Source organism: Carassius auratus, unplaced genomic scaffold (assembly GCF_003368295.1).
Source record: "Carassius auratus strain Wakin unplaced genomic scaffold, ASM336829v1 scaf_tig00027863, whole genome shotgun sequence".
Taxonomy (NCBI): domain Eukaryota; kingdom Metazoa; phylum Chordata; class Actinopteri; order Cypriniformes; family Cyprinidae; genus Carassius; species Carassius auratus.
This window is the reverse complement of record NW_020525634.1, coordinates 22,870-49,683: the sequence shown is the minus strand read 5'-3', so window position 1 is coordinate 49,683 and position 26,814 is coordinate 22,870. Positions and strand designations below refer to the sequence as shown.

At 38.9% G+C, this 26,814-nt stretch overlaps 1 protein-coding gene across 1 annotated transcript in view; it reads left to right on the top strand.

The window, feature by feature from the left end:
* Positions 1-2,054: 2,054 nt before the first annotated feature.
* Positions 2,055-26,814, top strand: part of LOC113079382 (usherin-like) — a 43,336-nt gene continuing 18,576 nt past the window's right edge. The window contains exons 1-9 of the mRNA XM_026251635.1: positions 2,055-2,520; positions 3,596-4,248; positions 5,672-5,837; positions 16,502-16,637; positions 18,279-18,342; positions 18,489-18,783; positions 21,348-21,532; positions 23,625-23,846; positions 25,636-25,729. Coding sequence (XP_026107420.1) covers positions 3,716-4,248; positions 5,672-5,837; positions 16,502-16,637; positions 18,279-18,342; positions 18,489-18,783; positions 21,348-21,532; positions 23,625-23,846; positions 25,636-25,729 — 1,695 coding nt within the window. The 5' untranslated portion in view covers positions 2,055-2,520; positions 3,596-3,715. The remainder of the gene's footprint in view (positions 2,521-3,595; positions 4,249-5,671; positions 5,838-16,501; positions 16,638-18,278; positions 18,343-18,488; positions 18,784-21,347; positions 21,533-23,624; positions 23,847-25,635; positions 25,730-26,814) is intronic.

The following is a 26,814-nucleotide window of genomic DNA, read 5'->3' as shown; positions in this document are numbered from 1 at the left end:
TCTCAGCAGGACAGGGATTTCACTATGGAACCCTGGGGGAAAATACCACAGAGCTCCACATCAGCAGCATAAGGCTCAAGATATGACTTTCAGGCTTTATTACATTTATGACAATAACATGTCCCATATCTTATTGTAAAACAAACCATATACCAGTTTAACAGTCAAAAGGTGAATTCCTGCCAGTGGATTCCTTTTAGTAAAGCCAGGGAGAATAGGAATAATTTGAATGCTGGTTCATGTTAATTTGTCAATATGGAAAACAGTGAAAATATAAAGTCCAGCATGGATTTTTAATTTTGCATCACATATTTAAGTGGTAAAACAAAGACAGAAAAAGTCTAATTGAAACACTATAATGTTTTGTTTTTGTAGTTGTTGAGTTTCATTAATTAGAGGAAGAGTCCTGGGTTAAACAGCTGGGTTAAACTGCCAAGCTTTGTCTCCCGAGTAACTGGAATGCAGAGGATAGATGTGTTAGCCTCATTTTCATGCTATCTGAACAAAAGCTAAGATAATGCTAAGGCTAATTGTAATACTGCTTTTCATTTCAACATTCTCAGCATTTGTGTGCAGCAGAGGCGGCAAGACAGGAGGCTTAAGATAAATCGATTTAATTAAAATCCAAACCTGATGTCTACTTCAGTCCAGAGGAAGAGGAAAACATGAGGAAACTGTAGTCAGTGTTGGGAAATAGTTGCATTGGCCTTGATCCTAAATTTTACTCTCATGAGAATAAATAAGATATAGAAAATGTGTCTTTAGGCAGTGTTGGTGAAAGTTACTTTTAAAAGAAATGCATTACAATATAGCGTTCCTCCATAAAAAAGTAGCTAATTATGTTAGTAACTCTTTGGTTATATTGACTATAGAATACCCAAGATGTGTCACTTGTATAATTCTGAATGGTGGAAAATGCAATGCTCAATAGCCGCTCTACCGAACGAAGCCCCACCTTTAGAGTAAAAGAGCCAATCACTTATCGGTAAAGTTAACTCATCACTGCAGCTGCCATTAGAAGTCTCAACTGCTATAAAAACAGTCAGCATCCTGATACGTGCGATCAGGCCTGCGCATGCACACTGGCTGGTAAAGCCTGAAAAATACGCTTTTTTTTTTAAACACTACTTGAACAAAAGAAACAACATTTATTAGACAGTTGTTGTCAGATATCATTGGTGATTTCAAAAATTACATTTAATCTCAAGCTTGGCTTGTTTTGGAGAATTTGATGTTTTCCTTGCTGGAACTACATTGCTGACTTGTTGGGTTTTGAAAATGAACCTATATTGTGTTAAAAGTTATAGGTTTGCATTGCATATAATAACTTGAATGAGTGAATGATTAGACTAGCTGACAATCATTAACTTTAAGTTTCAGGTAAAGGTATTTGTAGCTATTATATGGTTTGACAAAAAAAAAAAAAAAAAAAAAATGTTATGTGAATAATATATCAAATTGTATTCACACAACAAAGCCCATTCTGTCAATGACATTACTCTAGACTATTTTAGTCTTTGTATTGTAGCCTAATGGAACTACCGAGAAATGTATAAAGTGACTGCTCAGAGATGAAGATTTTAGATAAAGAAGGTTGACTTTCAATTAGTCAAAGCAAGTGTGCTGTAGATCTCTAAATGTGCTTGCATATTTTACAGGGGATCGGTGAGTTAAAGAAAGGATATTAATGTATCCATATTTCGACTTCCTTACTGGTAATGCTTCTCAAGCAAGTCAAAATAAATTGAATAATTAATTCATGGTGATTTTAAGTCTGAATACTCATTGCAATTTTACCAAAATTCACTTCAAATCTAAATGAATGATTTTTATGACCAGTGACTTCCCCAAAAACACTTTTGTGAAGAAAAAGTAAGAAAGAAAGAAAGAAAGAAAGAAAGAAAGAAAGAAAGAAAGAAAGAAAGAGAGAAAGAAAGAAAGAACGAACGAAAGAAAGAATATAAACTAAACAATTAATGCCATTGTTACAATAGTGTTTGGGTCTCTGAGAGTTTAATGCAGGGCCCATATCAAGTAAGTTTAAGACGCACAAAGCAGGATGCGACATTTGGCCAAAGTAATGCCATCCCAGTCATCAATATGAGCCATTGCGTCATGGACCATAATAATACTCAGACATCCCCAGATAGTGCATTCATTCAGCCCCCCTCTCTTTAATCCTTTGTCCTGCTTTTCCCTCCCAGAGTCCAGCACCTGAATGTGCAACTCTGTGCCGGGTTGCTTAGCGACGTCGAGTGGCGTTCCTGAGCCAAGAGATCCACTTGTTAAATCGAGACGTAATGTAACACTGACATCTTCCTCCAGCGACCGATCAATGATGCCAACAGGTGTTTTGTTTTTACTCGTGGCGGATATGTGCACGCATGTTATTTATCAGCATTTCGGTCAATTGTTTTTAGAGTGATCGAGCGCTCAAGTTGTGGATAGGAGCAGATGGCAAACTCATAATCTGCTTTGCTCAGAGCTGCCACGCGCTCCTTGAATCCATCATGCGCCGAGGTAAGAAAATAGCAGAAATGGATTTCAGTGTCACGTATGGATATTTAATGTGCCTCTGTTTCGTTTATATTTGCTTGTATGTATTAATTTAGTGACATATTTCTTTATTCATTGAAGACTAATTAAGACGTTCAAATACAAAACAGTCTGTGTTTTTGTTCATGGAAGCGAAGGGACGCATTGTGAGGTTTTCAGACTAATTATAAATAAAGTCAGAATAAAACGTTGGGGCTTAAAAGTATGTGTTCTTTTACATATAGGTGTATATTTGTTTTAACAGCGTTTTCAAACGTTTCAGTTACCAGAAAAGTTTGTCAGAGTAGGCTACGTTAAGGTTAAATAGACGCGGGGACTGAAGTCGCGTTAACCCGAGGAGGTAACCATAGTAACAGTCTGCCGCTCGAGACCTTTCCGTCAAGTGTCGGACGAGAAAATGACAAAGTGCCATTATCACAGAATTACAGATTTATATATTACAAATTATAATCACAAAGCTGAAATTGTATTTGATGGGTAGCTAAAGACAATTATTATCACGCGGTCAAGAAGAATTTTACCGACAGAAATGCCTTTAAAACGTCGACTCCCAAAAAGTCTTTGTATAACTGTCACACTGTTGAAGAGGACAACATTTCCAACGGGTTTTCTTGATCTTTTCATTCAGTCTGATACAAAGTCATTAAGATTGGCTCTAGAAAACCGTTGAAAGTACTGGCAAATAGCCCGCTGCGATTGAAACACGAACCAGGCTGACGACAGTTGAGTTCGTACTCAATCATCAATCTTGTAGATAAGGCAGTATAAACAAACCTGATTTGGTTTTCACCTCTCTAGTGCATAGGTTTTATGTGCAGACCATTTTAGTGAGGTTATTATAATTCTTCTCTTTGCAATGCCAGCTGAATTCAGGGTAGATGTGACATAAATCCAAATGCACCAGCAACAGTAATTGTTAAGCTTTTCTTGCATCAAGTAGAATCTTAAGAGCCTCAGAAAGGGTGACGGTATAATATTTTTCATAAATATGTTTTCACATATGATTTTGCTCTTGCTTTCTCACTTTGGTTTTCTACAGGACTTTGACGGGCCCAAATCCTAGCTATCATGTGAAGGCTTTGTCCTCCTTTTTGACATTGTGCCATTTAGCTGCGCTGCCTTACCCAAGGCACTGGACTGTAAAAATGTCACCACCGGCATGACCATCATTACTTATTTAAGATCACTACATCAGAAGGAAACTTCGCCACCAACAACGAATTGGCTCCTTGGGCACAAAGGTGCTATGTTATTACTGTACACCCTAGGCTTTTATGCCTCCCTTGGCCTGGCTGCCCCTCAGGGCAACTTTCCCAGGCTCGAGAACATAGGGGCATATAAATCTGTCAGCACCATGCCAACGAGGGCCACATGTGGAATTCCCGAGAGAAGTACTTTCTGTCAAGCCGGCCAGGTTCAGGAGGATCTTCACACCTGTTTCCAGAAGTTCTGTATCCAGGAGTGTCCGTACAGCTCCTCTACGCTAGACTACACCGACATCCTCGCCACAAGTGCGGGCATGTGCTGGAAGGGTGATGCACGGGACCACCGTCCAGGCGCAAAGGCCGATTCCACCAGCTTCATCTTTCCGACCTCGAGAGGTTGTCCGGCTTCCCCGTCAACTCTAAGTTTCGGCCCAGCGAGCTCATTTACTCTAACAATGTGGCTGAAACTCGAGCAAGACACTGTAATGTAAGTAGACACACGTCCAGAATTTTCCCTTAAGAAGATCAGAGAGGCAGTGCAAGTGTTTCTGTCACTTAGAGAGTGAATATTTTACTTAATCAACCGGATCAGTTTCAATACCTGCGCCGTTCCAGGAAAAGAATGACTTGTTAGAACACCGCTGTATGATCTAAGCCTGATATGGATTAGCTCAGCTGCTCGCCTTGCCAGAGCTGGTTTTATTCAATCTATAGTTGTGTAGTTGATCCCTACTCAGCTGTTGGTTGTCCTCACCTCATTTTCAGACATTTCCTCTGTTGTATCTCCACTCTGAAACCATGTTGGTACATGGAACACATTCTGTGAGGAGTCCTGCCAAGTTGAAAAAGCTCTGAGCCCTGTTTGCTCTGCTCCGGCAACACCAGCTGTGGCCAGTTTTAGATCAATGAAATGAAATTGCCACAGTGTTTCTCCTGTGCTCTGGCAAAAAAAAAGCATCAACTCAAAGGACACTTTGTTTTTCCACAGCACAGAAAATGATATAGTTGAAAGTGGGTGATGGGATGAAAGGATGGAGTCAGAGAGGCTGTGGAAGAAGAACAACTGTTTCAGCGTTTTATATCAAGTGCAGAGCATGAAAAGAGAGAGAAAGCCACAAGCGTGTACAGTAGTGTTGAAAAATAAATAAGCGAGTCTGTGCGGTCAAGGCGGTTCATCTGTCCCATTTTCTCCTTGAAGCGGCGTGAGGCAGAGTCAACAGGCTTGCGTGTTTATTCTGTTCTTAGTGAATTAATTGGCCTGTGTTAAATACCTGCCTAAGATCCCCTTGGTAATATGACATAAAAATATACACCGCTCAGATGTAGTTTTTTGGAACACTTGCCTTAGTAGACATATTGAATACTAAAATGTTGCATTCCCTGGAGAAGCCTGGCCTAATTGCAAGTAGAGCAGGCAGCAGAAGCTTGGCTGTAGGTGAGATGTTTTGACTCCGGGGCCAGCCGCAACCTGAGTACAAATGCTTTATGATTTATTGGATGCTGTGGCCTTGTGTTCGTAAATGCTGCTTTTTCCTGTAAAACGTCTGTAAAGGTGTTTCATATGACAGTGTATGAGAGTGTCTTCGAGTAACGAGAAAAGCCAAATGGAAAATATTGATACGACATGCATAAATGTCAGAGTGATGTTCATTTTAGATGGCAACAAATTTCGCAGTAAAAGCGAGTTGGATTATTTTAAAGGTATATTTTGGAGGTGTATTGATTGTTTACTGATGTCTTTTACTGTTTACTATATGAAACAATGAGGTGCTACATATGAAGATGCATTAGGCAATTCAAAATATTTTATGTAAATTTAGACCTGTTCTGGATATTCTTTTATGTGGCTTATTTTGAGCACTTGAATTTCTCTCAGCAAAATTATTAATGTTTGTTTTCCTAATGTGCAGGACTTTATTGGAAAAGAGGGCTGTGGGCAGACTGGTGCTGCTGGTGACAGTCTCCAAGGAAGACATTCAAATTCACTACGGCATTCACAGCAAACAAAACTTCTCTATAAGCATGAAGACTGCAGGTCATATCAGCATAGGCGTCTGGACACACATGTCTCTACAGGTAGGCATCATGTTTCTATTCTCTTATTCTTTCCATGATTATTTATATCACATTCTATTCAAGACAACATTACAGCATGCATCTTCATAATGTGATATCCAACTGTAAAGTTAAACTGAATATTTAGTGTTCGATGAAGTATTTCCTGCTTAGGTGTCAGTAGGGATGAAACGAGTTTCTAGCTTTGTGGCAGAATCATATGATGCAAGCTTGGTCAGGTGTCATGTAGTGTTGCTTTGGCAACAATAAATCACCATCCATTCATATTTGAGGTAGTAGCTGCTGAAAAATATTGATATTAATATTGTGTTGTGAGAACCCGCAGCAGGTTTTTGCTGAAACCATGTCACAACAGATTTCCACTTTGGACAAGATGCATGAATAGAAGGTGTTAATTACAGTGGTAAACATCTGCTTTCCTGCAGCTGTGAGGGCAGGAAGGGGGAAGAGTGCAGGTCAACCCCTCATACACCCCGCTCTGAATACATATCAATCCAGGTCCAGTCGCTCCTGCATCATTCCTGTCAGAAACATTCAGCTGCTTTTGCCTCTGCTTTGTCTTCAAAGAATGATCCGCATCCAGATCAGCCATGCAAACATGAAGAGCACAAAACTGTGGAATTGCTGGGTCATGTTTCATTCTCAGCTTTCAGAGTCCTTTGCACTGACAAAGTACCAGTCAGTCCCATTAGGACCGGCTCTCTGGCATTGTTCAGCTTTGGAAATGGCAGCCTGTATCTCTGTGTCAGAAATGAAAGGAGAAGGAGCAGAGGATAAACTTGGCCATCATCAGGAAACAGAGTACTCTGTCTATGGAGAGTATTACCTTACAATAGTAGTGATTATTATGGCTTTAAATTGCATTCGTTCAGATTATGAATAGCAGGTTGACTTCTGGGACAGAAAACATTATTATGATAATGAGATCCTTCACACAAATTCACAGGTAATATGCTGCCTTGCTGTGACAGCCTTTACTTGGACTACATAAGATATATTTTCTGTGCCCATTAGGAATTTTAAACTGCAGACCGGACATTGTATTCTAGGGACAAAATTAGCCTATTTTCAGCCTTAACTCTTCATGGTGGTCTACTTGCTGAAGACTATTACTGACACCGTCTCTAAGTACCTGGTGTTAGGCAAGCTTTTCTGTTTTTTTTTTTCTTAAGTACTGAACTATCTCTTGAATATGATTATGATTATTCATCTGACTTTTTTTTTAAGTGACAGACAGACCTTTTAACTGTAAAATTATATATTTTCAATATCGACTAGTTAGTGGTTTACTTGAACATTGAATGATGTAGTTGGACTTTAGGCTGATTTAGGTTTTAAGATTTAGTATGCATTTCTCAGGGATATATTATTGTTTTAATAAGATAAATGACAGGTATTAATATCTGTCTGTTATTCCCATTTAAAGGCTGTAAGAAACCCATTTCTGAGAAATCTCTTAATTCGTTACAAAGTACCAAAAAAAATCATCAACTAGTCGACCTGAATAGTCAACTAGGCAAGTGTTCCCAAACATTTTTTGTGTTATTACTTGAATCATCAACACCAAACTAAAATGTAAAGGTGCTTCCAAAATAAAGAATTCAATTCAGTTCAATTCAAGTGTATATGTAAAGCGCATTTTATGATACAAATTTTTGCAAAGCAACTTACAGAAAATTACGTTTCTACTATACTGTAGTTGAATAGAGATTCACTGCACTAGCTTACCATTCAGTCCCATTCATACTGTTAACATTAGTTTTTGTCAAAAGCAAACCAAATAATTAAGCACCCTTACAGGTAACGGTCTTCCTGCTTTTGAGGAATCCTGTATATGGTCAAAAAAAAAAAAAAACCTCCAAGATAAAGAGAGTGGAGGAAAAAAGAAACACTCAAAAGGAATACAGCATTACAGCATTTAGAAAGGCTTCAGGGGAAAAGAAAGAGGAGTTGGTCTGCAGGTGTTTGTCCATAGTCATTACTTTAAAAGGAGAGTGAGAGAAACAGCGGAGGAGAAGAGAAGAGTGATATGCCTTTTATGCTGTCCACTTGGATGACGATGAGGAGCGACAGTGGGTTCCTGTCAGTTGTTTGTTGTGCTGCTTATTGTGGGTAATTTGTCTCTATGAAGTTGTGGGCTGTAATTAAGATCAAGCAAGTATCGAGACTCGGCAGGGAGGAAAAATTACAACAGCGTTCTTTTTGTCTCTTTGCAAGTCAGTTCAAAACCGTGAACGTATCACAGCGTAGCTGATGAGCCTTGGCAGGTCTCGACACATGAAAAGAGTTGTCGAAGAGGGAAAGTTGAAAATGTAAATGCCAAAGAGGAACAGTGATTACAGCCACTCCTCAACGTAAATCTGAATTATCATATCAATGCGTGTCAGGTGCCTGTCATGACTCTTATGAATGGTTAAAACTTCTTGTTCTTGCATATGAAAGTTGGAACTTTGATGCAGTTCTTCTCTAGTGAAGTGGGGATCATTACATCAACATATTGTCCATTTGTTGGTATCCATGTCACAGACTTTGTTTTGTCTGCTTTTACTTTCAGGTCTCATTTTTGGTTAAAATTTAAAAAGATGCTGTGATACCAGGTAGCGACTAGACCTTTATTGGGTCAAATAGAACTGAGTTATGCTTCTTGAGAACTTATTTATCCCTTTAATTTCTCATTTAGAAGTTGAAATAAAACCATTATCAGTTTCCTTTGCGATTGATTCTAAATTTCCTGAAATGACAGTGTTTTTTCATTCAGTTTCTTAACTAATGAGTAGAATCATAAACTAATGAGTAAAATCATAAAGTCTTGAATATTAATTTAGTTAGTTCCAGCTCTTTAATTTGTTTGGGTGAGGGTGTTTCAAGAGCCCTAATGTACAGTCAAAAATGATTTTTCAATTAATCTTTCTGCAGGTTGACAGTTGGTTGTTTTATGAGTGAGTCTTCGAACTGTTAACTCCTTCGTTTGAAAACAAACTTTTATGAGTGATTCACTGAATGGTATTTAATGAATGGATTCCCTAAAAAACAATGATTCTTGCAGAAGACAAACCAATTATAAGTGAATCGTTTGAATTAACCGCTCAACTGGTTCATTCAGTGTTGCTCAGAGACATGCACCTGTTAATTCTGCTTGATTTCATTTGGCGCTAAGTAGCAACATCGTGTCTAAAATGCTTTTAATTTATTCAATATTATCCTCTCAATTATTGAACAGTATTGTTTATAACACTATGTTCTGCAGCTCCTGTGGGAAGCAGTCTGAAACTGTGCTCTTGTGGCTGTTTATATGTTGTCTTTGGCTGTTCGAAGTTCGTGAGAATCCCACAAGTTAATGAACATTTTCACGCACAATTAGAGCTTCCACAAGGGTCTAGGCCTTGGCCATGCCATTTCGATCGCAGAGGCTTGCACTGTGGCAGACGCTCGTTCTCCGGGGACATTTGTTTTGGCCAAGAGCTGCCGAGTCTCAAGCTCTTAACCCGAATGTGCACATGGCTCATCACCCTGAGTGAACTTCACCCCACCCAAAGATAAGTAGGCCAGCCAGCCCGTGGCCAAGGGCCCTTTGAGCCAAAGGACCACTAAAACCGGGGTGCTGTGGTGGGGTTGGAAAAGGGTATCTGGCTGCCTCGAGTCAAACTATATGTGTGAGAAAGAAAAAGATAATGCAGGATAATGCAGGATGATAAAATCCTGTAGGCAGCTCGCTTTCTCAGTAGTAATACAGTCCTTAACACAAATAGACTCTCACTTCCATTACTTCCTGTTGCTGTAAATTATGATAAATTATAATTTTTCACATGGATAACACACTTCAAATTCTAAATTCAAATATCGACAATGTCACGCAGATGTTTATTTTTTGTAGATAAAGGTGTGCTGTAAATAAACTTTGCACAAGCAGAGGAGTAAATCTCTAGCAGAGGAGACATCAGTGCTGCTATCAAGTTGCCCTCTGGCTTTGGAAGGGGAGCTGGCAGCGGGTCAGCTGACCTTTCAGAGCTTCTTATGCCACCCAGAGTGATGGAGACTGATTGGCAGCGCAAGTGAAGGTGAAGCAAGGTGGATGGAAGCAAGGAGAGCTTCCACCTTTCCCCAGCTCACTGTCCACAGGCACAGGAGGCCACGAGTGGCGAATAAATCACCCCAAAGTGTTGACAGGAAATTAGAGTCTTCTCAGCTTTAAGTTCTTGGAGTTGACTTCTACAGGACATCGGCGTCTTGCAGCACTTGTGAATATACTGGCTTTAAATTATGTGTTGTATCGAAAGGAAAATACACTGGCCTTCTGAGAACCCCCAACAATGACGTGCAAAACATTGTTTAATCTGGTCCATTGAGGTGTTTATATGTGTTTCAGCACATCAATGTCAGATGGAATTAAACATTTGCCTAGAGATGGGCTTTCCTTGGCAAGTTTTATCAGGAGTCTTTATTCAGATTAAAGTCTGAGAAGATCAGTGGCGGATGGATATATATCAAAAGGGGCAATGCTGAGTGACAGTGCTTCCTGCGAAACTGGTAATGGCCATAAGTCGATGTGAGCAATTTCACAGTATTATGTCTCTCAGACTGGGCATGAGTAACAATGACAGACGAGCATACGACCAAGGGGCAAGAAACATCCTGGAAATCGTCCGCACTGATCAGACAGATCAAATGCATTGTGTGGCTGCATTGGAGTCCTGTAATCTGTCATAGCTGCAGGGTTGTGGCTCTTTGCAGATGTGGCGGAGCTGATTACGTCTCCTCTGTTTAGCCGCCACTGTCCTTCTGCCTAGTTAGCATGTGTTTATTGCTAGTGAAAGGCGCAAGAGGGGTGGGTAGAGGAAAAAATGAAGTGTACAATCCTGGATCTGAGGCCTGTCAGGAGATGGATGGGTAGCTCGTGGCATGCTGCCCCCGTATCCACAATCTGTAAAGTGTACAGCAAAGTCATATGAACACACCAGGACTCATTGCACTACATAAATAAAGCTGGACTGCAATAAGTCAGGTGCTAAAATGTGCTGGTATGTTAAACATTTCCGGCATATATATATATATATATATATATATATATATATATATATATATATATATATATATATATATATATATATTTGGTGGTAATACATAATGAGAAGATACATGAAATGTGGGATTGGTTATTTCCCTTTGATGGTTGTTGGAGACTTGTAATCTTGCAAGGGCATGCTACATGTGCTCACTTTCTTGGTATGGTTTTCAATTCCATAAAGGTTATAGAAATATTTCAACTACTTAAATATCTCATGATTTTTAAGGGTTAAAGTTTTTTTTTTTATTAAACTGCATAATTATTAACCTCTCAAAACGTGAACATCATCTCAAAAAAAAAAAAAAAAATTCTAATATATTCAATATTTATTACTGGTGGTTTGTCTTTTCACTATGGCTCCCCAGAGAAATTAAACATTTTGATCTATAAATGAGCCAGAGCTGGAGTTCTCTTTGTGTTTCCATTAATTCAAAATCATAAACAAATGAGAGAAAAGGTAAATTACAGGAAAATCACTTGCAGACATTGCTCTTTTCGTTCTTGAAGCCTCATTGAATTCACCTTCCTCGCTTACTGGTGAGAGATAATGCTTGATTAATATCCTTAATGACAACCGGATCAATTAGGAACATTTGCACTTGTAAATTGATTGTAAATGTCATGTTTTCAAGAAACAGTCCACTTGAAATCATTATCCTGATGTAAAAAGATTGTAATTCATCACAAACATAGATATTCCTGCATCAGCAGTTACCCCAGCAGGAAGACCATTAATGATACTATAAAAACAAACAGCTTCCAGTAAAACAATTTGTCCATATGATTACAAAGACTGGTGTTTATGAATACTTGCTAATTTCCCAGTATAAAATGTCAAAGCTGCAATATATTCGTTGCACTCTCTGTTCTGTAATGCACAGTCACTACTTTAACATATGGTAAATATGTATCTATTGTTGGAAATGTGTAATTTTGTAATAATATGTAATTTTAAGGTACAACCATTTCTCTTCTGCCTGGATTTTACAGGGTCCTTATCATCATAAACAAACTTTTTCAAGCTTTTTCTTTATGTGAAGAGACTCATTCTTTACGGACACATAACCAAAACTGCAGAAACTATGTTAATATTACGTTATATTGATAGTAAAAATAAATCCTATTCTGTTCGGAAATGGTGAACAGTGTGTGTGTGTAGGGGGGGGGGGGGGGGGCGGGGGGGGGTTATGACTCAAGATATGCTTTCCGTGTAAAGCATAGCCTCTCAAGAGTTATTACCTTTATTAAAAGCGCTGACACATTGCCTTATATATTTCTGACTTCTCCAGCTCCACAGAGACAATTTTCTTTTCTTAAATAAACTGTCACGCTAGTCTTAATATATTGTTGCCATCCTCACAGCAGGAGGAAGAAGGCTGATATAAAACATGTATATGTGAGATTGGCAATTGTATCTTTAGTGTACCTGAGTAGAACAAATGTTCCTCTCTCATGGCTGTGTTAATGTGATAAAGGGGAAATTGGCTTTTCATCAGTTTTCTTCGCATTGTATTGGTGGACAGTGAAGAGAGCCTCTGGCATCAATAGCAGCACCTCAAACTTCCTGTCTGTTATATTTCACATCACCACAATGGCCTCTGAGTGCATTATGAAACATGTGATAATGTAACAAATTACAAATAGGAAAACCTTTTTGCTTCAGTTAAATGATAGGAGTCACAGGGAGGCCTAGCTATGAGCCGTAAATAAAACATCTCGGGCCCTATTTAAACGATCTGAAACGAAAGTGTCAAAGCGCGAAGCGCAAGTAACTTTGTGGGCGGGTCTCGGCGCTGCTGCTATTTTCCCGGCGGGATAAATGGCTCTTGCGCCCGGCGCAAATCTAAAATGGGTGGGTCTGAAGTAGCTTCATTATTCATAGGTGTGGTTTGGGCGTAACGTGAAATAAACCAATCAGAGCGTCATCCAACATTCCCTTTAAAAGCAGGTGCGCAAGTTCCATTATGGATTGCTATTATTATGGCGTATTTACCAGGCGCACGCCAGGAGCGGTTCACAGCCGAGGAGACTGATGTTCTTGTAAGAGCAGTGAAAGACAGAGAAGTTGTGTTGTATGGGGATGGGAGAAACCCACCCAAAATAGCGTCGGTTAAACAGGCGTGGGAGGAAATAGCCACAACTGTTTCATCGATTTTTTTTTTCCTGGTTCTTGACGGACAAACCAATTTGTCAGATGTCCTTATATACATATATGTATTGCCACTATTGGGCAAACAGGTCTGATCCTTAATTACTACAATTAGCCTGAATAATTTGTAAGCAAGACTTATGCCTATTTTTTCACATCTTCGTGACACACCACAATGATTTCCGTCATCTCATGTGTTAATATTTTTTAGTGTAACAATTTATGAATCTTAATAAAAATCTGTGTAGATTATATGAGCAAAGTGTATGCGCGTTGTGCACGCTATATACATTATGGTCAAACATGCGCCCTTAAAATAGCATAATGAACAGCGCGCAACGCGCCACTGACTTTAGACTAGGTTTTTTCTGGTCAGTGGCGCAATTGTTTAATGGAACAGCAAAATAGCACCAAGGATTGTTTGCGCCGGAACACGCCTCTTTTTTTGCGCTGAACCGCCCAGGGAGCGCAAGTTCATTCACTAGTTTAGCGACGTGCTTCTGTGGAGGGAAAAGCGCGCTTTGCGCGGGTGCAAAATAGGAATGACACATGCGTCGGTGTACAAAGTCAATTGCGCTGGGTGCAAGATAGGGCCCCTCATGTGTTTGCGGTTATGTATGTGTGAGTTTGTATGAGGTAGCGGGAGAGAGTGTGTGTTCAGATAGAAGGACAGGGCTTCAGCAGGTATCAGTATTAAAAGAGGAGGATTGCTTGCGCTTATACCCTCATCCAGAGTGGAATATTTCTACAGGCCCTGACAGCTCCTCCAGTGCTGAAATGGAAAGGGCTTTATCATGGAATGGTTTGTCTCTCACGCTGCTGCAGACGACTTGGCTTCAGGTTAAGCTTGTATCTGCCCCTGCTTTATGGTTCAAGCCCAAAGATCACAACTTTGTTTTTGGTATGAATTATGAAATCGCTGCTATAAAAAGCCCCCAGTTAGATTTTAGAAAGATTGTGCACTGTTGTTTTCTTAGAACAAAAACAAAAAGAGTTTTAAGTCTTTCTTAAATCTCATGTCAGATGGTCTGCTTCAGTTTAAAGCGGCCGTATTTTATTAGTTTATTCATTTTTCCCCCCAGAGGTTTCTTTCTACAAATACAGCTATAATTTACTTTTTCCCTGATCATTTTTTTGCTTTCTCTCAGACCTTTGGAGGCAAAGCGCAGACTGCTGTTGAGTCTAATGTAGTGTAATAATCTGTTTCCTTCTCATGATTTCAGTGCAAATGGTCTAAAGTGTTAAACCCTTCCAAAACAAGCTGTTTTTGCGACTCGGTTTAAATAAATGTTAAGTTGTGTTTTTAGTTCATAAACTTTATTTTAAATGATGACGTATTATTAGCTTTTTCATTTGTGACCCTTTTAAAGATCTTGTTGTGTTGCCACATGTAAAACAACAACAACGCTAGCTAATATTTGTTTAATATTGACCTCTACAAGGCTGATGGACAGAAGACCTTTAGCAGTTAGCTAGTATTACTATTTCTTAATGTCAGCCAGTGATAATGTTACATCTTTGGCTCTGTGTTGTGGTGTCTTACAACACTCTTAGTGTTGTCATTTCCCACAGATTTAAAACTGAAAAATGTTTAATCAAATTATTTTCCCACCATTTCCAAAATATGTATTTATGAGGCTACTTAAAGGGTTAGTTCACCCCAAAATGAAAATGCGTTTTTGTAAGAAAGAGTTGTAAATGAAGCAGTTCCAGGGTTATGACGTATGAGGTCAGCTTTGCGCATGTGAGACTTTTTTTTTATTGATTAGCTTTTTATTTAAATTCTCTTGGACTGATGCAGTGCATCACCAGCTGAATGGCATCAAAAAACTTGAAAGATCAAAGAAAATTAATTAAATAACTCTGACTGGATTCGTATGATAAAGAAGAAAGCCATATACACCTAGGATGACTTCAAGGTGAGTAATTTATGGCCTAATTTAAATTTCTGGGTGAACTAACCATTTAATATAAAGGCACAATAGTTTAGGTGGAAAAAATGTTTCAGGAGTTTTTATTTCTAGTGAGACATTTGCTTAATAGCCATTGTTATATAAATAATGGCAAACATTTGTTGCACATTCTGGTAAATCCCTGTGCAGATTAAATGTTCCATTTTCATTTTGAAAGTGGAGAGGAGCTTTTAAGATGTCAGCACCTGCTGATTAGTATGTTACTAAGAGCTCCACAGAATGGCCAGTTATTAATCTGCTCCACACTGGTTTGATCTCATAGGCAGCGTTCCAGACAGGTCAGACCAGTCCCACACTACCAACACACACTTGCATTCTAATACAATAAGAGCTGGCCAAGTGATATACTTAGGGCACAAGCAGTTCAAATCAAGAAACACTTTTTCCCCCCACCTTAAAACACACATACAGATGCACGCTCTTGGATTATTGCAGCAAATAAGCTCTGTGACCAGCAAAAGTTTATGATTCTTACATTTTGTTCATGAAGGTAATCTTCTCAAAAGAATGATTTAGAATTATAAAACTAAAGTTGCACGATTTCAACAACACCATCACTAACTGTCCAACAACCCAGGGCTGATGACTGATCTAAAGTATCCATGTAGAAATTTGTTACCCTTTTTTTATAATAGGAAAGTGCCCAGGAAACATTGCTCATAAAAAGTTGTCTGGCAAAATTGCTCAGAAAGTTGCCCCATGTATCATCAGCCTAACAGTTTGGATGGTACAAAAAGGCTTGATTAAACAGGTGGAAAAAATGCCCACATATTATCCCAAAAGCAAAAGTTAATAGAATGGAAGGAGAGTAAATAAAAGCTAGGAATGCAACAAAAGGAGCACCAGAGCTCTTTCAAGAGTCTGCAGGGCTGGTAAATGGAAGAAGCACTTCAGGATTCATTTACATCACTGTGACGTTGCTTCAAATCTCAGCTGCATGTCATTGGCCGGTTAGAGATTTCAAGAATAGCCTCTCTACAGTTTTCAATCAGCGGCCATGAAAGAGAGCAGCTTAAGGATCCTCCAGTCTAATGCTGCCTTCATCCTTATGGATTTTTTAGTGCCTTATTTCCATGCACCTTTTTTAAAGGAGATTGTGAAAGAACATGCAAATATGAATATGATGAAGGGGTGTTATCTGAGAAAAGTACCCACAATCATCAGCCATATAAAACATAAATATTAGGTCTGTTGCCTTGCTGCCTAAATGACATCCTAAATGTTATGGAACCTTACCGATAGGGAAATACTCCTTACAAAACAAACAATGGAGACAAATGTTGGCAGCCATATTGCTTTTATTGTATGTATATGTATATATATACATATATATATATATATATATATATATATATATATATATATATATATATATATATATATATATATATATATATATATATATATATATATATATAACAATTGATTGAATCATGCATTTTGTAACTGATTTGTCCTATTTCGAATGAATTCATAGATACATGAAACAAGCGTGAGCTTGTTCCTGAATGGTCAAGAGGATGATGGCACAGCTTTAGACACCCAAACCTTGGCAGGACCAATTGATGACATCACCTCAGATGGTGCTCTGTGGATCGGTACAAGTTCTAATGGTAATGATTTCTGTACTCCTACATTGCTCTTTCAGATTTTAATATGCACATTTATATATTAGATTGTTTTTTTCAAGCTGTAGTTGTCCTCACCTAACAGTATTTCTCCTCAGAATTAACTATAACTCAAATTGAGTGCGGAAAGGGACTAATTTGCAGACGTTACATTTTTCCATTATAGAAATATTCATAAGCTTGCAACTAATCATAGTTGGAGTTTATATAGGTCAAGGGTGACCATATGGCAACAAATAATCTCTTCATAAATGAGATGAGATGGGATTTCTGTAATACCCCTAGGGAATGAAATACACACACAATCACACACATGTGTGTGCACACACACACACACACGTACATTTTGGATACACATTCATAAATAGCATAGACTTACTAAAGTTTCTTTAAGTTCACTCTGCATTCATTTTAATCCTCAATTGTGTTGTGTTTGCTTGCAAAAAATGACAATAATTCTGTCCATATCTCTTAGGGGACACAGTAGGTTGGTTACCAGTTCTTCTAGTTTCTTATTTCCTAAATGGCACATAATTACAAGGGAGCAACCCACTGTACTGTATATAGTCTTCAAATAGTGTATGCCTCATTTACTGTCAAACATGCTAACACACAACAGCTTCACATGAAAGTTGCAGTCTGTGTAATCCATTTTGCACACATTTCAAACTCTATCAAGAGCCCAGGGGTCTGAAATGCTTGTTTGATTTACGTAGAACTCATGTGGACAAAGCATAGAGGGAATTCTTAGATATAAAGTCAAAGGCTGGTTCAAACAAACATGCCATTAGAATTTTTTTATATACATATATATATATATCTTTTATTTTCTAAATGTAATGGCCATATTTAGCATATGTGCATTGTGGTTTCCATAAAAATATTAAGCAGCACAAGACATTGTAATATGTCAAAAATAAAAAAACAAAATATTTATTTTAAATGGTAATAATGCTTTATTTCACAGTATCACTGTTTTACTGTATTTTTGATTAAATAAACAGACTAATAAACTTTTTTCAAAAACATAAAAAATAAATAAAAAACTATTAATCAGTAGTTTAAATCTATCTAGTTATGTGAATCAGTATTTAATAATATCTGCTTTGTTGAGTCATTGTTGTCTGTAAGAAATGCATTTATTATATTATGCATCTATTCTAAACTTTTCTTTGGCTTGGCATGTCTTGCATACTATTATGAATACAAATTCCTTATTATTTTTTTCCTTTTAACTTTTTTTTTTTTAATTAATGAAATGCACTATATGAATACGACTAGGCTGTATTGTATATAAAACAGACTCGGCACACCAAGTTGAAAAGATTTCAGGGCAAACATCCATAAATGATGTCTCAATCATAGCCAGTTATTAGAATAGAAGTGATTATATCTTATCTGGTGATGTAGATGGATCTGCACGTTTAGGTTTGGATCTATGCCACCCATCCAGTCAGTGGGATTAATGTTCACAGAAATCTGTAAATAAGCATAATAGATCCAACCATGCCGCAAGTGTCTCTTTAACTCAAATAAAGACACAGATAAGGTAATCCACTAGTTGCTATGGATCCTGCAGACTGTCTTTAATAGCACCCATTGACTTTCCTTTCTTTTTCTCCCCAGGGACAAATCAATTCATTGGAAGGATGCAGGATTTTAGATTTTATCCAAAGACGTTAACCAATAGGTAAGTATTAGGTCACAGGGCATTAACAGCAGATGTAGCTTAAGAAGTAGTTTTTGCAGAGATGTACTATATTTAATCTTGGTCCTGAAGCAAAACCAGTGTAGAAAGATGTGAACAATTTTAAACCATGCATTTCTGTATTTCAGAGAGATTGAAGAAGTCTACACTGGACAATTCCCTCGCCTACACACACAGTCGATATGCCGCTGCCCTGCCAGCCACCCCAGAGTGCACCCCCTCGTGGAGAGGTACTGCATCCCCAATGCAGCCAATGATACCACCCATAACAAAATTCTCCGTCTGAACCAGGATGCCCACCCCCTGCATTACATCAATGACAATGACATTGGAACCACCTGGATCTCCTCCATCTTTTCCACTTTAGAGCTGCTGGACAAAGGAATAACCATCACCATAGACCTGGAGAATGGACAGTACCAGGTACATAGCCACCAATAATTGGCTTTATGGGGATGTTGTACCAGGACCAGGCTCTTAGCTCACCTACGTTAGTAGACCTAAATTATTATTAGGCTTTACAGTTAGTTTTGCTTCATAGAAGTTTAGTTTAAAGAGATAATTCACCCAAAAATGAAAATTACTGCATGATTTACTCACCCTCAAGCCATCCTAGGTGTATATGATTCTTCTTTCAGATGAATACAAACTGAGTTATATTAAATAATGTCCATGCTTTATAATGGTTGTCAGACCTTGTCCCATGTTTTGTGTTTTCCAGGTGCCCCCCGCATATTTTGTTAATTTGCCCCAGGTTTTTCCTATGTTGTTTCATTAGTCCCAGGTGTTCCTCGTCCTCTCAGTTGTCTTGTCCTGTGTATAAATAGTGATTCCAGTTTAGAGTTCCTTTGTCCACATTCCAGTCCAGTCGGTGGCGGTAATACACCTATAAGCTGGTTTGCCAACCGCCAATAAAACACCAAAGAAGAAGTAGAAGAAGAAGAGTTCCTTTGTCGGCTGTTAAACGTCTTCTGTGAATTCCTGTGCTTTCCACGTCTTTTAATAAAAATTCAGTATTGAAGAAATCTCCAGCTTCTCCTTGGTCCTCAATCCCTGTGAAACGTGATTGAACAGCTGACTGAAACAGTAAGCGGTGCAGCTTTTCCTGAGTTTTTGTTTTGTTGTAAAAGTCTTTTGTTTTCCTTTTCACGCCATGCCCTATGGATAAACAAGCGAAGTTCATCGCCATGGCTCGCGAGTATGCCCAGGGCGTTTGTGCCCCTCACCAGCTCCCTCGAGGGGGAGACCCTGGTGATGCTGTTCCGGATGACTTACCACCACCCCGCAGAGCTCCCAGACACCACCAACCTCGGCTGGAAGGAGGCAGTCATCCGTTGTCTGGAGAGCCTCTGATCCCAATCCGGGACCCATAAGCTGGCCATCTCCGAGTCAAGCCCTCCACCGTCCACGGCTCACCCAAGCCCACTGCCAGTTCATGTGGCAAGCCAAAAGGACATAAATCTGCCAGCCCCAAAGCTCACTCCAGTGCCCACTCCTTGTAAATGCCTTTCAGAGCGACCACAAATGCCAATTCAAGCCCAGGGAGGGCTCCTGATCCCTTGTCAAGCCCAGGGAGGGCTCCTGATCCCCATTCAAGCCCAGGGAGGGCTCCATGCCCCAAATACAAACAGGTCCCGTGTCTGTTCTAGGGAAACTCCAGAGTGCCCACACCCTGTCCCTGTTATGTGGCTTGAGGTCACGCCTTCCGGAGGGGGGCGCTATGGCAGACTCTGTCGCGTGTTTTGTTTGTCTGATTTTCTTTCCAGGTGTCCGTGTATTGTGTTAATTTGATCCAGGTGTTTCCTGTGTTGTTTCATTAGTCCCAGGTTTTCCTCATCCACCCATGTGTCTTGTCCTGTGTATAAATAGGGATTCCAGTTTAGAGTTCCTTAGTCGGCTGTTAAACGTCTTCAAAGAATTCCTGTGTTTTGTTTTCATCAAAGAAAACCAGTGTCCTTTTGGCTTATATCGAATTCCTCCAACATGTTTCTTTACAAATCCTAATTTTATACTATTATTTCCAGTGTTTTGTTTCGCTTTGTCGTCTGCGCTTCCACATTTGTCACTTTCGCATTAGTCACCATGTTCCGCTGGATGCCACTTTCTCGTACAACAGTTAGCGGAAGCTATAGATGAGGTTTATAAAGTTGTGAATATTCATATTTTTCTCGCACAAATGCATCGCGTCACTTCAAAAGGCCTTTATTAACCCCTTAGAGCCATGTGGATTCTTTTAGAATGTATTTGTCTGAAAGACAAGGATGGTTTGAGGGTGAGTAAATCATGGGGTAGTTTTCATTTTTGGGTGAACGATCCCTTTAAAGAGCATCAAGACACTATATGTGACCCTGTCTGTGAAATCCAATTGTAATACAAATGAATAACCGTAAAAGTTCATTATAATGTCAGTTTAATGTTTTGGCATTATAGTTATAATTATGTTATTACAAAAACATTTTAGGGCTTATTAGCCCCCAGAAAGGTTGCTGATTTAAAGTAACCTTCAACCTGATATTTTCTGTTTGTGTGGCTGTTTTCTCAAATCCATACACTGGGTAGCATATTTTCCATTTGAATACACTAAAGCCTACCTAAAGTCTTTTGTGTATGTCTGAGTGAGTCGCCCAGTCATCCATGTGGCTAAGCCAAGCAGAGCAGAGAGTCCAGCTGTAAAGAAGTAGAGGATTTATGCAGCTCTGCCTCAGTCTCTCCTCTCAATACCAGATAAAACACACCACCACACAGACTTTGAAGTGTCCACTTAGTCAAAGCTGCAACCTGTTTCTCAACAAACTCCTCAAAATGAAGCCACAAAGGGAGAAAGGGAAGAGTAAAGCGGCACTTTAAGCTGTTCTTCAAAGTGCCGGCATGCTTTAGGAGGCAGCAGAGCATTGACTGCTGCTGTGCAGATAATAGATAATCCATTGCTGTTGAGTGTTTCATGCATATTTCACCCTTTCATGTAATTTTACATGCTTCCTTTACAGGTTTTCTACGTGATACTCCAGTTCCTCAATGCTCAGCCTGAAGCGGTCCGCATTCAAAGGAAGACAACCGTGAGTTCCGAATGGAAGGACTGGCAATTCTTGGCCAAGAACTGCAGCTACTTTGGAATGAAGGATAACGGGCCTTTGGATCGTCCTGATTCTGTAAACTGTCTACAGTTGCCAAGGTAGTGTATACATGCCCGCATGGTATACTGTATATGTCTGTTAGTCCATCCACAGGCGCTTTTGAATCTTATAACAGTCCTTGAACTAATGATTCCTGCCAGGTAAGCTTTATCAACGTGGGTTGAGACAAGTTCCTACTGTGATAAAAGCAGCGGATTGTCGTTTCGTGAGCTTTTGGAGGATCTAAGAGGAGAATGGGGTGGGAAATGCTGCTCTTGGCTACAGCCCAGGCTGCTCAGATCTGATATCTGCTGTCTTTGGCCGCATTCAAGACAGCAGAGACACTTAGCTGTTATGGACCACACAAGCACCTGGTTTCACATGCACATGAAAAAGAAAATGAGGACAGTTATTTGTATGGTTTGGGCTGAGAGGGTTATCGTAACTATATATGACAACAAACTACAGTTCATGTTTTTTTTTTTTTTTTTTTTTTGACACCACTCAATAAAACATGCATGATTGTCCCTTACAAAATTAGTAGAGAAAGGAATGGTTAAGGAACTGCTTTTCAAATTACATAAAACCATTAGATATTAGCATTGTAAGCATTATTTGCCTTGTTGTTTAGGCAATCGTTTGGCTCACCTAAGAGCTTTGCTGTATAGCATGTTTGGTCATATATGGTCAGTCAAAAAAGTTTTGCAAATGTAGTATTCTAAATCATGTGAAATGTAAAGTAATACAAAATTTTAACTTTTGGTTTGGGAGAGAAAGAAACAAATTGATGTAGACCATAAAATTAATAAAAATTTTTAAAGACTCCTTTAACTGATTTAAATGTGTAATTATATGTCTACAGTAGTGTTTCTTCAGCAAAGTTCCAAGAGCTGCAGGATGACTTAAAAGCATTTAAATTAAGATTTTTTTTTTTATTCATAAAATATAATCAAACCAAATAAATCATACTGGGATCTAAATAAAATCATATTAATTTCCCCCTCAATAACTACTGTTTTTATTGAAGAACTCTTCTTCAGTGTTCTTGAATCATAAAACTAATCATAGTTAATTGAATATATCATTATATCACACTACATTTAAGTTGGGTCATGATGAATATGTTTAAAATGTTAGCTTTACATCCTGCTATGTTTGGTCCTGAACGCCATACTGGCCAGATGTTTCACTACCTGTCTGAATATTTTAGTTTACAAACAAAAGCTTCAGCCCAGTGGCATAAGGTTCTGCACTTAGACTCTTCAGATGTGTCACATCGAAGCATGTGGGGAAAGAGAGACACAGAGAGCACTGGTAGATGGAGAAGGAGAGAGAGATGGGGACAAAAGCCTGTCTTCACACAGGTTTGTCCTGGATAAGTCTACCAGTATTAGGGATGAAACGTTCAGAAGTGCTCCGTGGATCTTTCTTGAGAGCGAATAATGCAGTAGGGGCTATACTTATCCTGCCCCCTGGTAAGACCTCGAGAACTCTCTCATTCACCCCATTTATTCCTGCCCTCCGAGAATCTCCCTTTAAAACTCTGTATCCCCAAACTATATTTTAAACCTGTATTAGTGAAATTTCCTCTCAGTAGTTCTGAGATGCAAAGAAAAGACCTTTGCTTTTTCCATTTCTTTGATGTTTGTTCATTTCAGTAGCTTGTGACACATTTCATTTCAACCTAACAACGTGTTACCCTGCTATGGCAAGACTTGAAAGTCTCTTTCAATCACTCAAAGCTTAAGATGCAGGAATATTATTCCTTTTTCTCTTTCTTTTTTTTAGTCAGTTGGATAATATAGGGTGAATTTAATTTTTGGAACACTTTTAAAGGGGTCATGCACCCCAAAAACAAAGATTTTTAAAAATTATTATTACTCTTTTATTCACATAAATAGAAAAGTATTTTTGAGCTTTGCATAACCTTTTCAAATTATATTTAATATAAAACATTTTCCATTGGAAAGTGCAATTTAAAAACTTTACAATATCAAGGGAAAACAATAGAATATTTTTCAGCCATTTTTGTGGTCTCTTTGGAAGAATCCTGGCACTTTGGTTGAGAACCACTGCTTCAAAGGCAGCCTGGATATTCTTTTAACAACTGCAAACTTAAATTGGTGTTTTTTTGTCTGTCTTTTGTATCAGCAACATACCTATCTCCCGTGGAAATATCACCTTTAGCATCCTGACGCCCGAGCCGAATCTGCGACCGGGCTACAATGACTTCTACAACAGTGTCACCCTTCAGGAATTTGTGAGAGCCACCCATGTGAGAATCCACCTCCATGGCCAGTACCACACCCAAGATCCTGCGGTTCCTTTCCGTCATCGCTACTATGCTGTGGACGAGATCACCATCAGCGGCAGGTCCGAGCCCAGCAGCACCCTGACACCCGTCAACCCCAATCAACTGTCACACAACACAATCTCCCCATAATTATTATTTCCAGTATCTAAACTGAACATAATGTTGTGGATTTTTTTTTAATTGGATTTCTGTGTTTGATGAGAAAATCAGTATGCGGATAAGGCAGGATAATTCAGACTTTGATGAGAGCGAAAGACTTCTTAGGTTCAAGACCAAGTGGGGATGGCAGACAAATGATGTTTTCTAATTTGAAACAACTAGGGGCTCAATAACATGTCTGTTATTAACCACAGAGAACAATGCCATGTGTAACACAGATTTTGTCTTCAAAGGACATAAAAATGGGACATAAAGGACATAATTTTAATATTTGGGTGAACTAACCCTTTAATGGTCTTGTAATTACACTGTGGGCTTCAGTACTTGTGTTCCTTCTCTCGGAAGCTTCAGCTAATCAGACGTTCTTCTGCGTCTCTCAAGAATATCAATTCTGTTCTTTTGTCCCTTCAGAAGCCGAGACATGGTGTTATATGCATGTATACCTTCAAACATTAAACAGCCACTGTTCTTACGACTATGGTAATTATGTCATTATGCTGGCAGCTGTAACTTGGCTCGCTCTCGCTGTACAAATGTGTCTGAGTGAGCAAGAGAAGGCAGCTTTAATTAAGAGCTAGTTAAACTGGCACAGATGAAATCGAGATTTAGGGACTATGAAATCTCATCATCCTCTGACATTCAGAGGTGTCCCCCTTCCTCCCCACCTTTTCTCTCTTTTGTCCCCCTGTACGGCTCTCTTCATTTGCTCTCTGAGACAACGCAACAGCTTCGCCTGAAAAACAAAGGTAGAAAGTAAACAGAAGTGGATTCTGAGATTCACCCTCTTATAGGGAGACTGACAGTTCAAACTGAGAAGAGGATGTACGTGTGTTTGGGGACTAAAATGTGCATACATCCGGCTTTTGAGGTATTCTGACAGGGTGTCAAGCTGTGTATGGGAGCATTAGTGTCTGCTTTGCGCTCATACGGTAATAACATCCAGCAATAACGACAACCCTCTTTCTTTTACACTCTCCTCCTCTCGTTTATTGTTACGTTGTTTGTTTGAGTAACTGAAGGGTGCTGCTTTTAGTGGGAGCCGTGTAAAGATGGGTGGATGATAATGCCGAATAAGGGCCCTTGAGAATGAATAATTAAAGCGATGACCTGCAGGTGTGTGTTCCGTCTGATGGAGACCTGTCAGGTCTGCTGTTGTACATTACGACACGCCGATGATATTTCCACTGGCATTTATAAATGTTGAATGCCAACGTCCTATTAACCAAGCACAGAGAGAATGAAGGAATGAAAGACTGACAGAGAGATAAAACAGATAAAACAGAAAACTGCTGTGTGTTTTCAAGAGGCCTTAAAATGGAACAGAAAATGGTACATTTAAGTTAAAATTAACAATAGAAATTCTCTTTATAATATATGTATATTTTAAATAATTTCGAGGTTACACTTCCTGCAACTCATTTGACATCAGACTAATTTCATGTCATAGATAGAGATATGTCATAGAGATTTTTCTTAATATGTCCTAAAATGGTCACTGAATGCTGTTTCCAAAAAAAGAAGAAATGAAGAAGGATTGTCATGTTAAAATAATGTCCTGCCTTGAATTTCTGTTTACTGTATTAATGTAAATCCAGAATCCGACTTTACCTTGTGAACCATATGAGAAGAACATCAGTAAATGTTCTCCAGGAGGACGTGGCTTCTAATTGTGTGTCTTTGTCCCCGTAGGTGTGAGTGCCATGGCCATGCAGACAGCTGTGACACTAGTGTGAGTCCGTACCGCTGCGCCTGCCTCCCAGAGAGCCACACACATGGAGCTAATGTGAGTCCCGCAGGGGAGGTCCCCTTTTAATTAACCACTTCCCTTTAATGGCGTGCAAGAGTCCTCTTTAATGAACAGCACTCTCAAAAATAGGCTTTAATGGAATGAGAGAGAAAAAAAAAGCTGTAAGACAGGAGGAGGAGGAAGAAGAGGAAAACAAGAGACAGAAAGATCATTCACCCTTATCTCCGGTTTCCCTATGAAAAGAGTTAGAAGTAGTAGAAAAAAGGAAAAGGAAGAAGAGAAGGAAGTGGTTTTGTGGGTAGCAATCCTCTAATCGTCTTGTCCCATCAGCCTCTGGGTGTCTTGGTGATGAGTCCAGAAAGGTTATAATTATAGGTTATAATTATATAATTATATCTCAAGGAAAGATTTGATGACCTAAGACTACAGTACTCACACTTTTCAGAAATGCCAATGTTCCTTGAGATATAATACTATATATATATATGGTGTATACATTTTCATTAACCAGAGAGCAACTGATTCTCTGATTTTCTGCTGCTAAATATTAGAGTTAGGTTCAGTGAGTCCTAACTGATTAACTGTAATGAATCAGACCTTCTCACACTACATACATGAGGGAGAATGGAGTTTAGAGTGATTTACTAGAATTTTCAGTGATGCGTTTGAAAGAATGCAATTGAATGAATCCAACTTTTTACGACACCACATTTAGGAGAATTTTGGGGTAAACCGGTTCACTAGACTGAATCAGATTTCTAGAGATAGAGGGCCTTTTTAGGCAAACAGATTCACTAAAATGTGTCCGACATTACTGTACTACATATGATATACAGGGCCATTTAAACAAACTAATTCAATAGACGGGTCCATTTAGAGTGAACTTAATTACTAGACTGAAGCAGACCTTCTTACACAAAAAAAAAAAAAAAAAAAGACCATTTAGGAGATAAAATTTGTTTTAATAGCTTCAGCAAAGCTGTGTGTGCAATACAATATGACATTAAAAGCAAATTTGTAACATTTGATTGCCTTAGACAGACCTTTGTTGGCAAAACAAGCCACATTGTTTGTAGCAGTAACTGTCACGCTACTGAAAAACGTAGTTGGGTTTAAACTTC